The following is a 16,278-nucleotide window of genomic DNA, read 5'->3' as shown; positions in this document are numbered from 1 at the left end:
ACACTTCCACCTCACTAAAATGCTGGTGGGTTGTCTGGATGGATCCTTGTGTAAACTGAACATTAATTATCCTAGTGTTTTCTTGGTCCTAACTCCTCCCCACCGCCCTGCAAGGCAAAAGATGATCCCACCTGTCCCTCTGAGATGTAAAGTTTTCTGTTACCCCTGTCTACCTAGAGGTCATAATACCTTCTCTCATGCAGCAACATATTAGAGACAGAAATTCAAGTGGGTCTGCAAATTCAAAGTGGCAAAGTGGAACAATGACCTTGTCTTAACTTATGCCTGGTCATTTCTTGACACTGGGTGGAGTGACTTCCTGGGTCTTCCATGAAGGCTGAGCATCTGTAACCGCAGGAGACCTGGCATGACCAATGGCAATGACGTTTGTGGGAAGAAGAGGAGCAGCTTTGAAATATTCACAACCAACACAATTTTGATTAAAGAAAGAACTCTGGTTTTTAATAGTTTTGATCATTAAAAAAGTTTAAACCTGCATAGCAATCATTTCAAAAATAATTATTTAATGTTCCATAATTAAACTGTACACAACCTAGTCTTGGGACATAGAAGCCAGTGAGGTGAGTTTGGAGCAGTCCTGTGCAGTCCCAGGAGCCAGGAGTCGAATTTTCATTGGCCTTTTTTTTTTTTTTTTCTTGTTTTCCTTCTTTTTTTGTCATTCTCTTCGTCTTAGATTATTTGGATACTTGGCACAATCTGGCTCCGCTGCTGAGCAGATCTGCACTGGGAAGAGAGAGCAGCTTGACCCCGTCCCTTCTCGCTTCCCCTCCCCCACTTGGCTGGATTCCTCAAAGTCGCTCAATGTCTCGGTATTTCTTCCTCAGAATAGAGACCTGGTCTTTAAAGAGGACAGGGTCGAGCCTCATCTGCGAGTGGATCAGCGGCATGTAGCCAAACCAGCTGGCAAACGTATTCATGCAGCTCTGTCGCTGGGCAAAGTGGTCAGGGTCAGCCCAGCGGGAAGCCCGAGAAGTCTGGGGAAGGGGAGACAAACCAGGAAGACAATGAGAGATGTGCAAGGTATGATGGGAACGCTGCAGAAAACCAAAGTCAGGTTCAAGGGCAAGAGGCAGAGCTTAGGGTCTGGACCGGCCTTCCCAGGCACAGGGGAAGACGCAAGCACCAATCGTGAGTTTCAGCCTTGCCAGGTTTTCCCAAGATATGCTACATTCCTTGACGTTAAAAACATACAAACAAAGCTCCACATTAACTCATTCTCCAGTCTGGGAATGATTTACGAGTTGAGCCTCGACTCCTAGGGTCAGTAAACATAAAACTTCTCTTTGTACATGTGAACAAATACTATGACTCACAATGTGTTTATGGTTCGAAGACAGTTTTCTAAAACCTTCTGGTTTACTTGGTTGATTCTGGGTAAGCAGAAATGATGGTTACCATCTCTTTAGCTCTATGTGTTTGCCTTAAGGCTGGTTAAATATTTTGAGATCATGTAGAGGACACTGCATTAAAAGAAAGCCTTAAATGACTTGAGTGCTAAGATTTAAATAAGCATCATGTCGTTCAAACCACATTTTTATGAAATAAAGAAAAAGGGAGCTACCCGATTTGGGGGGAAAACACCCCCCTGACTCCTTTATCAATAGGCAACTGTACAATGATGTTTATATGCATGTGTGTGTGCTCAAGGTGTTTTTATTCTCATGCACTGTTGGAAAATGCCTTCATAGGAAGGTACATTTTACTGTGAGAATCACTCAGACTCACTTAAAAACCGTTAAGTGTCAACATGCTTGAAGGGAACCACTGAAGGCAAATACGAATGTCAGGTTACCTCTGAGCAGCAGAATAACAAACGAAACACTGCTTGTCAAGTGCTTCCGTGAAGTTCGTTTGAGCCTTATCACAGCCACCTGGTCAAGTGACCGCCCCAGTGGGCTAATACCATCCCCATCGCACAGACGAGGAAGCAGGTGCCGGGAACTTACTTTACTCTTATATAAGGCTAGAAAGGGGCAGAGCTCAGGTTCCATCCTTTACTGTTTGTACTAAGAGAATGCTACTTGGTGAGCCAGAGAAAGTTCCTAATTAAGCTAACCAGATGAGTTCGTATCAGAGCACACAGTCCCAAAGGGACCTCATTTTGTTCCTAAATTGGTATGGGGCCAGGCTCCCTACCCACAGGCAAGTGCACACATATGCAAATGGACTAGTGTCAAGAGTTTAAGCTTATCCTTACTCTCTTTTACAGATGGGGGGGAAAAAAGAAAAAGAATTTTGAATCATCCGAGTATCATTTTTTGCCTGTAGATTTTAACGTTTATTTTGGGTCAATCAATGCATGAGAGAAGATATATATCCCGTGTAATAAAAACATAATCTTATTACACAGGATCTCCTTTTGCCAGTCATACGTCATACATGCATAACAGGAAAGCGGGGTACATACAGTACATATCTAACTAGACACATCGAGTTACATCTAAGGCTAAAATTAGGTTTGTCCCAAAATACGTGACATACTGGTTTGGTAGAATTGGGCAAATCTATGAAAAGAATATAGAATAAATTCCTGAGGAACCATGTGTTATCAGAGTTTCACCCCTAATGATTGTATAACCTCAGGGAAGTTCACAGAACTCTCTGAGCAAACAATATTAAAGGAACGCTGCGTCCTTAAATGACACAGAGAAAAATGTCTGGGCACACAGTAGCCACTCAATACATCTTGCTTGAGTTGGAATAGTCTGTTAGCCTTAAAGGTGAAAAATTCTTGCAAATCCTCTTGCCTGTTCTTTTAGTATTTAGAGGGAAATAAAATTTTCCACTAGACTCATTGCTCATTAAGGACAGCAGCTCTGTTATAACCAGCATCTGGGCCAGGGCCCCATAATCTGTACATGTTTGTAAACACTGAATTAGGAAATTCTCTAAACTTAAGATCCTGCAAGATTTCTGGTCTTACTAAATTTAGTGAATGAAAATCCGTCAATTATGTTAACATGAGGTCCGGTTAAGTTTCCCTTTGCCAAAGCTAGATCTGATTATGATTTTCAAAAATGACTGGAACAAGGCACATGGAAAACCCCAAAGAACTAAACTGATTGAACCCTCAAGTACGTCCTTCCGGGCTGACTCAAATGCTGTTGCATTCTCCATGATTTAACTTGGTGGATCTAAATGGTCTACAGGTTTTTTATTTCTTCTATATAGAAGCAGGCTTTGTCCAAGATGAATGAAGGTGGCTGAGCCTCGGCATACCCAGATCAGCCTGATACAGGAGCAGGGGTATAAAATAAGGAGCAGTGGAAGGAACATAGCCTGGGATTCAACTCCCACTTCTGTCTCTAATACTAGATGACTTGCAGTATATATGTTTCAATTCTTACTTTTAAAAGAGAAAGCTCTTTTATGAGTTTTCTTACTCATAAAATGAGAAAGTTGGATTAGATTTCCTTGCCAAATGTCTTTAGTACGAAACTTATGTGACAACAGTATTTTACTTTCCTATAAGTTTTGATACATGGTATCATGACCCTGTGAGGTCAATTTTTACCATGTCCATTTTACAGATGAGCCCACTGAGTTTCAGGGGGTAGCCGACTTGTGGATACTCCTCTGTGCTAGTTCCAGGGGAAAATCAAGGACTGTGATTCCTGATCCATCACCAAGGAATGGATGGTGATGGACCCATCACCCAACTCAAGAGGCAACCACCAGAAGACTGTGTTGAGGACAATACTATGAGCTCTTCACCAAATCAAGCCCCTACAATAAATTCACGTAAATTCTTTGTAGGTCTTAAATTCTGGAGAAGGTTGATATTTCTCACGCCACATGAGAGCTTTTACATTCTCGACAGAAAGATACCCTTGACTTACATCTTCCCAATCATCCATGTGCCAACCATATCTCCCTTGGGGCTTTTAGATATTTCTTAAAATTCCCTCATTTTCCTTCCTAGAGGGGCAGTGAGCCCTCCTTACCTCAGGCTGAACCACCCTCGAGCAAAGCAGGGAAGGAGAGTTCTAGTCTTACCTGCCCCATCATCGTCTCCTTATACTGCTTCTTTTGGGTGACTTTGATTGGAGGCAATTTTGTCACAGCAGACACCAGGAAATTCATGAGAATGTCCTCACAGTTGGCCAGTTGGTCCACCATGTTCTTCAGGCTGGCTGGCAGGTAATGGGTGTACAGGTAGTGATAATATCTGTAAAAGCCAGATGGGTTTCAGAGGTGGCCGTCATTGTAGAATCACAGGTGGTCTTCTTTGGCAGGAAACCTATACTTATTGTTTGAATCCCTAAACATATCATGGATGATGATGACAACAGCCATCACTTAACTGGTATGTACTATATGCCAGATGATGTTCGAAACTGCTTTGCAAGGAATGTTCCCTATAATCTCCATAAGGAACCTATGATACAGGTACGATTATTATCCTTGCTTCGCAGTAAGTAAAGAAGGCACAAGAGGACCACAAAGAGATACTGGTTGGCCAACCCGACTGGTTGGTCAGAAACTGAATACTCGGATGGTAAGAGAAGTTACTTACATGTAATCGGTATATCCTAACTACTGGCTTAATCAGAACCATGATCAATACTTCCCTATAATATACTATTCCATTTCTGTGGGCTATAAACCATATTACTTTTACACGATTAGAGCAAAACCCTCGTTAATCTGGTGGTCAATCATTATGGAGGACCCAAAATGAAGTTGAATTAGTTCTTATTCTACTCTTTTTTTTTTTTAAGAGGGAACATAATAGCATTTACTTATAGGAAAAATAACTTGAAGGAATCGCATTTACAGAGTGTTAGTGGCAGAGAAGAAAGGGCGAACAATGCACTTTTAGGAGGTAGGGTCTTAAGATAAGATTCAGCCCACCTAAATGCTTATTCCTTATACACTCCAACTCTGTCCCTGAGATAGCAAGATTCTCTATTCTTTACTAAAAAAGACTAGGCAGAAGAATGGATGAAAATGACTGAGTCAGTACCGTTAACTATCTACACTCACTAATTTGGCAGTCTTACCCAAGTTCCCTGGCTTTAAAGACCAAATATATTCCAACAACTCCCAACTGTATATCTCCAACCCTGCTGTTTTTCCAACATTCCCCTTCGGATGTCTCAACATGCTCAAGACTGAACTCCTGTATTTTCCCGAATACCTAAATCCACCCATAAGGGCTTCCCCCATCTCTTGATGGCCTCTCTATCCTTCCAGTTCCTTAGGTCAAAAACAAAACAAAACAAACAAAAATACCCTGAACCATCAAACTCTATATCCAATCTGTTAGAGCATCCTCAAAACACGCCACAATCTGATCACTACTTACCACTTTTGGCTCCCAGGTGCCATCATCTTTTGCCTAGATCTCAATCACCTCCTAATAGGTCTCCCTGCTTCTACACTGCCCCCTCATATAGTCTGCTCTCAACACAGCACCCAGAGTGGATCCCTAAAATATGCAAAAGATGTCTCCACTCTGCTCAAAGCCCTGTACTGGCTCCCACGGCACTCAAAGCGGAGTGAAGTCCTCACCATGGGCAGCGAGGTCCTGCCATGTGGGGCCCCATGACCCCTCTCTCCTGCTCTCCGCTCATTCCACTCTCGGCACATTGGTCTTCCTGCTGTTCCTCCAACCTTCTGGTTCAGGGCATTTACCCAACAGTATGGCTCCGCTGTTTGCTATGCTAGAACACTCTTCCTACAAAAATCCTCCTGGATGATTTCTTCTCCTTCTTGCTAGTCTCTGCTCTGATCTCAACTGTTCAATGGGGATTACTGGCCACCCTCGCACCTCCCCTTTACCTTCACCATTCACGATCCTTGACCTGCTTGACTTTGCCTTTCTGCTCTATAACTCACCCCCTTAACCTATTACAGAATTATTATGAATATCGTGTCCTCCCCTTGTTGAAATGGAAAACCGACTTAGGCAAGAATTTTTTTTTTTTTTTTAAACTCTGTGGTAAATCCCAAGCACTTAGCATAATGCCCAGGGCTGCACAATGAAGTATGTACTTCTGCTGCTCTTATTCTCAATGTTTAGTTACTCGATACACTTGAGTGTGTCCAACTCCAGACAACCTGAAGATGTTTCTCTACCATTATTTCTGGAAATGCAGTGAGCCAGGGGTTTTATTGGTTTCAAAGACACATGCTGGCCACGCTGACAGAACGTGAACAGTGATGCAAACTAATTTCTATTAATGCTGTAAAGGAGCCTTGGCCCAAGGTCCTCTTTACGCAACAGCCAGAAGCTACCAGAGAAGGAGCTAGGTAAAAGTCGACGCGCGGGACATCTGAGCTCCTCACTTGTGGTAAATAGCAGCTCCCGTCAACACCATGGAGTAGTCATTCGTCCACTTGGACGTGTACCCCCACCGCTCCTTAGAGTTATCCCAGAAATGGCTGCGCGCGGGGTACCCCACGATCCTCTCGGGGAAGGTCTGCCACACGGTGAAGGCAAAATCCACCTGCAGGCAGAACACGAGCCAAATAAGCAATCAACAGTGTTAACAAATGTCAACAAAACATTACCTTCCCCCTGCTAATTCGTGATGCGAAATCCCAGGGCTGTTGCAAAACATTAATTCCGTGTATTCATCAGCAAATTAAACTGACTGCTTGACATTTTGCCCCGTAATTATGTACATTTTAATGTTTTCTGTTGAAGAAACTTCAGATTAGTGCAGAAACGAAAGAAGAAAAGAAACTGCTGATATGTCCTTTAGAATCTAGATTGTTCAAGCAAAAACACAAGTTGAAAAAGCAGTTGCTGGCTTCCCCTCCTCCCGCTCTGGGGTGCACGTGACCGCTGATTCACGCGAGGCACAAATGCATCTGTTTTATAAACGGGAGATTTCCTATGTACATCCAGAGCGTGAACAGACAGCAGGCAGCATGACTAGCATACAGCAAAGCTGAAGTGACTAAAATAAAAGCATCCTCTTAAGAGCAAGAGAAAAGACGTTTAAAAACCACACAAGTTCGAACAGGAATTCAGAGCAGCTATCATAGCGTTGGAAGATGCTCAGTAAAAAGGAAATCTAGAAAAAGCATCCACGATGAAAAATCACAAAGAGTAAGTGGGGAAGAGGCCAAGCGAAGCCACATAGTTATTTTATTTTTTAAAAAAGATTTTATGTATTTATTTGAGAGAGTGAGTGTGCGAGTGAGAGAACACAAGCAGGGGGAGCAGTGGAGGGAGAGGGAGAAACAGGCTTCCCACTGAGCAGGGAGCCCGATGCAGGGCTTGATCTCAGGACCCAGGATCATGACCCGAGATGAAGGCAGATGCCTAACCGACTGAGCCACCCAGGCGCCCCAACACGAGATTATTTCAAAGGCAATGCAGGTAAGTGACTGTCCGATGCTTATAAGAACCCAAAGTAGGTACTTCTCCAGCTGCTCAAAACTGACATTTATAATTAGCAAATAATCTGTTTTCAAATGTGCGAGCAAATTTTGGACTTGCTATGATTGTTTGATGAATGACAAAGAAGTACACAGAAAGTAAAACAGAAACAAAACAGTGAAGAGTAAAACAGTAACAACACAATCATATAATGCTCATATTCATGTATGTAATACTCTGGTTACAGTACTTAAACATCTTAACTCGTGTGGTCCTCACAATATAAGCCTGTGAAGTAGGTAATTTTATAGTCTCAATGTACAGAGAGGGAAGCTAAGGCATATGGAGGTTTAAGTGACTTTCCTGAGCTAGTTAAATGGCAGAGTCAAGATTTAAACGAAGCCGGGCGCCTGGGTGGCTCAGTGGGTTGGGCTGCTGCCTTTGGCTCGGGTCATGATCTCAGGGTCGTGGGATCGAGTCCCGCGTCGGGCTCTCTGCTCAGCGGGAAGCCTGCTTCCCTCTCTCTCTCTCTCTGCCTGCCTTTCCATCTATTTGTGATCTCTGTCAAATAAATAAAATCTTAAAAAAAAAAAAAGATTTAAACCAAGCCACTTGGCTTCAAAGTTGGCACGTCCTGTGACCACAGTCTCCATTTTCACTGTTGCTACAGCACTGAGAGCAACTGAACTCTTACACAGGTTACGCATTCAGCCTGCGGACTTCCTTATCTCTTCTCTGTAAGCAATGCAGATGGAAATTTCCTTTATTCCACAACTATTTCCAGCTGTGGCGCTGTGATGGTGGATGGGAATGTAGTGATGGCACCAAGTCCAGTTCCCACCTCTCAGAGGTTGAAAAGCAATAACCATTCGTGACAGCCAACAGCGAAAACCACCCAGGTTCTGTTAACTGACAGATACATAAACCAACCATGGTATGTCCATACGACGGAGTATCATTCAGCTCCAAGAAGCAATGAAATACTGAGAATATGGGATGAGCCCTGCAAACAGAATGCTGAAGGGAACCACCCACAAAAGGCCACATGTTGTAGGAAATGCCCAGAAGAAGGGAATCCGTGGAGCCAAAAAAAAAAAAAAAAAAAAAAACCCCCAACACGGATGTGCAGTTCTAAAAGCTAGGGAGGGACTGATGAGTGGATATGGGTCTCCTTTTAGGGTGATGAAAATGTTTTTGAATAAGAGAGAACTAATGACTGCCCATCATCGTGAATGCAGTAAATGTCACTCAATTATTCGCTTTAAGATGGTTAATTTCATGTTGTGAATGTTACCTCAATTAAAAGAACGAAGCAAATCAGCCAAGATCACTGGTCCCCAAGCTTTCACCATATGCACAACATCATTCCGTTTGTGCCACATTCCCACACCATACAATCAGTTCTTTCCTAGGGTTCTTTACCCATGTTTGCTCCCCACCCCCATTAGCCTCATCCTAGGTAAACCTGTCAATGAAACCATAGGTTTGGTTGCTGGCTATATTGTTTTCTAACAAACAGTAAATATAATCACTGAAATATGCTTGTGATGAGCCATGCAAAACTACGGGGCACACACCATCCTTCAGGAACACTGGCCTGAGGGATCTGTGAGAAGGTCCTTTTATCTCTGAATCCTTTGGGTCTAGAAGTCACTTTTTGTGAACAGTCACATATTCAAATTATGAAAATTTAGTTTGGCCCTCTAACTCAAGATAAGAGAGCCTTAAGACTATAGCTTGCCCTCCTCCCAAATGGAGACATCCAGAAAAAAGGTAGGGTGTTGGAAAATACATTAAGGAAATTTGTTGGGGGCACCCGTGGCTTAGTGGGTTAAAGCCTCTGCTTTCAGCTCAGGTCACGATCTCAGGGTCCTGGGATGAGCCCCACATTGGGCTCTCTGCTCAGCAGGGAGCCTGCTTCCCTCTCTCTCTCTGCCTGCCTCTCTGCCTACTTGTGATCTCTGTCAAATAAATAATCTTAAAAAAAAAAAAAAAGAAAATCTGTTGGGGCACAGGGCATCTCAAAGCCAGCAGCAGGGGAGTGGACAATGTTTGCCAGAAGATGGAAATTGGGTTGTGATAAGCCACACGCCATCACTGGGACTCGATAGGGTGGTATCTCATGCAGCCCATCGACAAACAATCAGCCCGGCTATCAGCTCTCTTTGGGGTTTTCCATGGTTCTTTGAAAAGGAAACACATGCCCTGGCAACTCCTAGAGAACCCGATGGGGTTTTTTTCATCACATGAATTTCTTACTATCTCAAAGCTGTTTCAAGTCATTTCAAAGGAACTCAAAAGTAAATTCAGATAAAACTACGATTCTTGTGATAGTTCCGCTTTCCCGAAGATCATTAACACATCAAAGGAGGCAAAGGTCAGCTTACAGCCTTTTCTCTTAAAAACCAACATCTGTTTTCTTTTGAGAATTTGCAGCAATCCAGATAAACATAAGTAACTGTGACCAGCTATATCTAATACCCTTTACAGAATGTTTAAATGTTTAAAAAATCTACCCTTAACGCTACAGAGAGGCATTTAAACAAGCGGAGACTCCTTAGAGAGGAAATAAAACCAACCACCATCTATTCACTTAAAGAAAAGGAGAAGTTCTCTGTCCTTGGCCATCATACGTGATCCATCACTCCAGGATCAGCAGGCAAAAACGAAGCAGACCACCAGCCTCTTAAATCTACATATCGCTTTCCATCCACACTGACTTCTAATTACTTCACAGAGGTCACACGTTCCTCCCAGCACGTACCCAGCGGCTGGAATCGCTCGTGTTGGTGAAGAAATTCACCCGCCCCATGGAAACATCACAGAGATCTGACTGTGGGACAGGGGAAGACACTACTCTCGAGTGGGGACTGTTTGCTTCCCTTCTGCCCAGGGGAAGACGTAAGCTGAGTGAGGATCTGACGTCATGGGAAAAGGACTTAAATATATGCCATCGCTGTCCTGTTCTGGCGATGGGCTACTCTCCCTGTGTTTCCTGCCCAGGCCTACTTGGGAGGGCTGTGGATGGCACAGCCCGGGCTTCCTTACCGGCTGCTGGCGGACTGGGTCAGGTCACTGGGAATCACCTACAGAAAAACGGAGGTGGGACAGAGAGCGAGAGGCCGGAGTATTTCTCCCTGGCTCCCTCCTAAGTTTGACACCAGAGTTGTGGGCAGTCACCACATCCCTCTGTGGTCACAGGTCCTGTAGGGCAGGCCCCCAGTTCCAACATGTAGAGACTCTGAAGCACTAATTTCCTTCAGAGCTGGGGGTGGGAGCTGCTGCCTTTTCTGGCCAGTCTCCAGGTACCTCGAGGTCCTTAACCCCATCCTAAGTCATCTGAAATCCCTTTGCTGGAATCACCTGACCTGAATGCCATGTGCCACTAGGACGTGGAGGGCTACGGGCAGGAACCGCGTTGTCAGAGTAACCGGGCACCGAGACCAGAACACAGAGATTCCCTGACAGATACTTGGGGAGTGAATGTGCTTCTCGGATGCCCGCTCCCCTGGCAGGAAGCAGCAGAAACGTGTTAGTTGGAGTGTCCCCCACCTCACAGTCCCTGGCTGCCGTTCCCTCTGAACACGAGACCCGTCTTCTCCTCCCCCCGACTCTGAACCCCTTTCTCCTGCGGACTTGCACTGGGCACTACTGGCTGCACATCCACACTTTAACTCCCTCAGTGTGCAGCCCTTCAATCATTCATTCACTGAGTGTTTACGGAGCCTGGGCTGCAGAGAAAGCATTCTACCAAGCGGAGGCCCAGGGCATTTTTGTCCTGCACGGAACGTCTGTGAATTTCGAGAAGGAGACGGTGGGACTGTTAGCCTAGGTTGACACCAAGTGCAGGCCACGTTGACTGGCGTCCAGGAAAGGGCCTGCTGGTAAGCGTGGAAGTTCAAACAGAAGAGAAAATGATTATGAATAAGAGGGGAAAAGAAAGGGAAAGCTGCAAGTAGCTCGGACTCCACGCTTTTTAGCAGCCACCGTTAATAATGCATTTTGGATATACAACATTTTTATAGAACTCTCTGGTTCCCCTCGATGGTTTAAAGTAAGGTTTCTGAGAATCAATACTCCTTTGAGTTGTAAAAAATGGTTTCCTATCATATCTCTCTCTCCTCCTCTCTCTCTCTCTCTCCTCCTCACACGTTCTTTGTGCAATCTTATGTTTGGCACAAATACCCGAACCCCTGAAATAGCAAGGGTCTCCCGTCTCAGTCTTGAAGTGCAACCGTTTGCTCTCATGTGGGTGAAAGAAAATGAGCACTTTAAACCGAGCAGAGAGGCTGCCTTCAGAACCCAGAACAGTGTACCCTAAGAAAGGCAGCACACAGCCACGGGCATTCAGATCACTGGGGAAGGACGGGCTGATTGCTCTGCCCCGTGGTCTCAAGATGACGCTAAGCAGGTGCTCCCTACTCTTCTGGGTTCTGCTGTGCTGTTTAGAACAAAAGGAGGGCAGGCAGGAGGGAGAGGTCAGGCACAGCCATGCAAACGAGGAGCCAATTAGCAGAGATAACGGAGGGGAAAATGCCCTCTTCCAGGAGCCAGGTGGTGGCGAGGTGCTCACAGGAACTGGGTTCATTATAACCGACTCTGTGGGAAGTTTTGTTTTTTTTTTTTTTTTAAATATTTTATTTATTTATTTGACAGACAGAGATCACAAGTAGGGAGACAGGGAAGCAGAGAGAGAAGGGGAAGCAGGCTCCCTGCTGAGCAGAGAGCCCAATGTGGGGATCGATCCCAGGACCCTGGGATCATGACCTGAGCCGAAGGCAGAGGCTTTAACCCACTGAGCCACCCAGGCGACCCTCCATAGGAAGTTTTGAAAAAGGTTTTCAAGTGGTCATGGCCTGGGCAAAACAAGTGCTAGCACCTTGGGGTCTGGGGCAACTGCCTGAAGAACCCCCACCCCACCCCACTCCTCAGGCGGGGGCGCTTACCTCTGTGGTTGAAAGCACAGTGTCCTCATCGAGGCTGAGCACGGCGTCTGTGACAATGTTGTCGTAGGGCAGGAAACGGCTGCTCATAACCTGGGAGTGGGAGGAAAGGAGGCAACAGGGAAGGAATGAAGGAAAAGAGAGGTAAACTTAGAGACCTCTTTTAAGGAAAAGTCCCCCATCCTCACCTTTGAAAAGAATGTTCTGCCACCACGTCCCCCCTCAATGTTGAAGACGTCCATTTCCCATCAGTGTGGAGCCATTTGTTCTACCATTATTGGGCGCCTACTGTGTACAGACACCTTGCTAGTCAAAGGGGAGTACACAAAGGTGAGTAAGACATATTCTCTGGTCTCAGAGGAGCTCACAGTCCACGGAGACGTCCAGATGCAGACGGTCTGTCCCAGTCTGCTGTGTAGACAATACCAGGGAAGCAGAAGGTGCGGCAGCCAGCCGCTTAGGGCAGATGGAGGCCTTGTAGAAGAAATGACATTGGAGTAGGACTTGATGGACAGGAATTCACCAGATTTAAACAGAAGTGAGGCAGAAACAGGGCTCAGCGGTTATGAAGGCACAGGGGAGAGAACCGGCACTCTGAGGCCTGGAGAGAGTGGACAGATGGAGCTCTGAGTCCAAGTGTGGTGCACACGCCACTGGAAGGCCATGTTGTTTTAGGAGGTGTGTAGAAAAACATTTATAAAAATTCTCTTTACCGATGTTAGCATGCATAGAGTAGAAAAAAATATACACGCCTGTATCAGCAGCTACAGCAGGAACAGGTAGTAGTAAAGTTATTTAAAAATCACCTCACTGAGACAAAAAGCAAGCCGATTTATAGCCAAATACTAAATACAAAATAGCACATGTGGAATATGGATTTAGCAAACTGTGAAGGTAGTGTACCAATAAAGTTTGGGCAACTCCAGCATAAGGCATGGTGAGGTGTGTGCGGGTGTGTCTGGGGCGAGGGCTTTGGGGATGAGAGGACCCACTGGAAAAATTAAGACCAGACAGACTTCAGGGCAGTCGGTTAAGTGTCTGACTCTTGGTTTCAGCTCAGATCAGGATCTTAGGGTCTTGAGATTGAGCCCCGCCTGGGGCTCTGTGCTCAGTGTGGAATTTGCTTCAGATTCTCTCTATCCCTCTGCCCCTCCCCCTGCTCGTGTTCTCTCTCTCTCAAATAAATAATCTTAAAAAAAAAAAAAAAAAAGACTAGAGAGACTTCTCTGTGACAGTCACACCTTGAGCCTCTGTGTTGAACATACCGCAGAATGACTAACCATGACAATGGTAAGAATAACTAACATTGGAAAAACATCTCCTAGGTGCCAGGCATGTTCCAAGTTCCTTATACACATTATCATGTTTCTCTTTTATAATAAACCCATTTTACGGCCGAGCAAGCTAAGGCATAGAAAGTTTAGGTGTCTTGCTCAGGATGGACCCACCAGCATTTCATCCCCATTGGTGAGGTTCTGTAGAGCATGTCTGCCACTATGTGACACCTGTCTCAGGTTCGAGAAGGACCTCAAAAGTGAATGGGGGGGTGGGGCGCCTGGGTGGCTCAGTTGGTTAAGTGACTGCCTTTGGCTCAGGTCGTGGTCCCAGAGTCCTGGGATCGAGTCCCACATCAGGCTCCCAGCTCCATGGGGAGTCTGCCTCTCCCTCTGTCCTCTCCTCTCATGCTCTCTCACTGTGTTTCTCTCAAATAAATAAAATTTAAAAAAAAAAAAGTGAATTGGGGGGTACATCAGGCAACCTCATATTCACTCTGGAAGTTTTATCAACAGTTACAATAGCCTCTCTACATTCGCACTTGGAGGCCGAGAGAAAAGACACATTTGCCACCCCTTCTCAAGGCACAGAGGTCAGGGAATGCAGCAGTTAGACACTGGAGACAAAGGGGAAAGGGAGACCCTTAACAAGGGTGCCTAGGGTATGCTCTCCACAAATCTGAGGACCCCCAGCCCCAAGAAGCTCAAGCTTGTATTTACAACAACAAGCCAGCTGACCTATGAGATTCCATTTCCACGGCTGCGAAGCTACTGGAGGACTTCTGACATTAAAGGATGGGAAGCGCCCACTATTTTCCATCTCTGGGAGCTCCAGGGATGTATCTACAGTGTAAATGGCTCCAGGGTCTGCTCCTACACATCTGTCAGCTGGGTCAAGTTTTCTTTTCCCTTCTCAGGCTTTCAAAATGAAATAAAATATAAAGCGATCAGGAACCCCATATATACGGTGCTCAGAAATCTCAGCCCGAAGCAACTCTCCTGGTACTGTTTACATGTCCGCAGACTAACACAGAAACCATTAACTGCCAGCTTAGTGATGCCCTGACCTTTCCCTTGTTAAGTCTATGGGGGAGAGCTGCACAGACGAGACCTATAAATTCAAAACGGAATTTTGCAGCCAAAGCAGTGAACACATCCACTCCAAACTCAAGGCTAGATATGGAAAGGTACATACAATGGGGAAAGAGCAGGACCTATGACTTCCTCCCCATTACGCTCCCAACCGCTGGTTTCATAAAAGGATCCATTTCCTTTTTCTGAACCTGCTTCATCAACAGAGGTTAGGAGCCCATCACCCAGCCACTTCCAATTCTAGTGTTGAAAGGAGACACTCTCTTCCAAATACCTTGCCTCAGCCACATTCTGAAAGTTGATGGTTTAACGGGAAAGGAACTGGTGTACTCAGAAAGTCAATCCTGAGTGAAATGGGTTTTGCTTCTTAGCTCACGTAAGAAATATTTAGCTACCATATACCAGTTCAACCCCTTCTAGAATTAGCAAACATGGATAGAAAATGACCAAGATGCAAAAAGTTTATTGTCTAATGGGGAGTATGAGAAATATCCCTAAGTAATTATACAAAGCACAGTAAGAGTTAACTTGTATCCAGCACCCACTGTGTGTATCCATACTTCTGAGTGCATTTCCAAGTCTAGTGTTGTGCCATTTGATCTTTTAGCAATCCTGTTTTAGGTATTATGATTGCTTCCATTTACTAAAGGGGAAATCAAGGCACAGAGACTTAAATAACTCATTTTTGAGCCCATGATACAAACTGTAAAGTTCCAGTGCCTCCCAGAAGAGTAGCGGACATTTGGTGTCTCCTGGGTGCATCACAGGCCCAGGGCTAAGCACCTATAATGCACTGTCTCACTGACTCCTCCAAAAGGGCCCAAGTCTGTGCCAAGGTTCCCCAAAAAACAGAGCCTGAAGCTATACTTAAATAAACGCAAATGCTTTACTAGGTGGGGAGTCCCAGGGCAGTGAGAGTAAGGGAAGAGGAATGGCCCACTGGAATCAGCGGCCAATGTGGAATCTAGGACCCAGGAAATGGCCAGAAGCCCAGACACAGGTACGGTTGAGAGAATGTACGCCACTTGATCTTAGCCAAAAGGCCGAGAAGCGATCGATATGGCTGGGAGAATGTGAAGTCTCTTAAATCTACATCTATTTGAGCCCCCATCTTGTACACAAAGGAACTGGGACTACTCACAGAATGAAAGTAAAAAAATCAGTCATTGAATCTGTGTGTAAAAACGCAATACTAACCACAGAAGTCAGAATTGCCCCCAGTCAGTCTAACTAGACCCTGTTTCAATTTCCTGACATATTCCAAGGAAGACTTTTCTACCAGAAGAAGATCTAGACACCCACGGAAGCACAAAAAAAAAAAAAACACAAAAAAACAAAACAACAACAACAACAACAATCCAATGAATTCCCAAGTCCAATGTCAATAGCATCCATCCGGGCACTGTCTGGGACCTTGGGCACTGGCAATGTGGAGACGGACATATGGGATCGTAGGCAGGAGATTTCTGTGTGCCATCCCTTTTGTGAAACCGCATCTATAGTGAGATGGGTTTCGTAAGGGTAAGTAGGACCCACGTGGAGAAGCAGGTGATTTTCTAATTCCCACCTTCACTCAGGAAATGCTTACGAAGCAGTTCTTGGATAACCACGCTGC

At 45.1% G+C, this 16,278-nt stretch overlaps 1 protein-coding gene across 1 annotated transcript in view; it reads right to left on the bottom strand.

Moving 5' to 3' along the window:
- Window positions 1-440: 440 nt before the first annotated feature.
- The window catches only part of EXT1 (exostosin glycosyltransferase 1), a 277,328-nt gene continuing 261,490 nt past the window's right edge, over window positions 441-16,278 (bottom strand). Inside the window, exons 8-11 of the mRNA XM_032858434.1 lie at window positions 12,301-12,390; window positions 6,313-6,473; window positions 4,018-4,189; window positions 441-995 (exon numbers count right to left, since the gene is read on the bottom strand). Of these exons, the coding sequence (XP_032714325.1) occupies window positions 810-995; window positions 4,018-4,189; window positions 6,313-6,473; window positions 12,301-12,390 (609 nt within the window). The 3' untranslated portion in view covers window positions 441-809. The remainder of the gene's footprint in view (window positions 996-4,017; window positions 4,190-6,312; window positions 6,474-12,300; window positions 12,391-16,278) is intronic.

Source organism: Lontra canadensis, unplaced genomic scaffold, assembly GCF_010015895.1.
Source record: "Lontra canadensis isolate GAN:19392208 unplaced genomic scaffold, GSC_riverotter_1.0 scaffold15, whole genome shotgun sequence".
Taxonomy (NCBI): domain Eukaryota; kingdom Metazoa; phylum Chordata; class Mammalia; order Carnivora; family Mustelidae; genus Lontra; species Lontra canadensis.
This window is presented reverse-complemented; position numbering and strand designations above follow the sequence as displayed.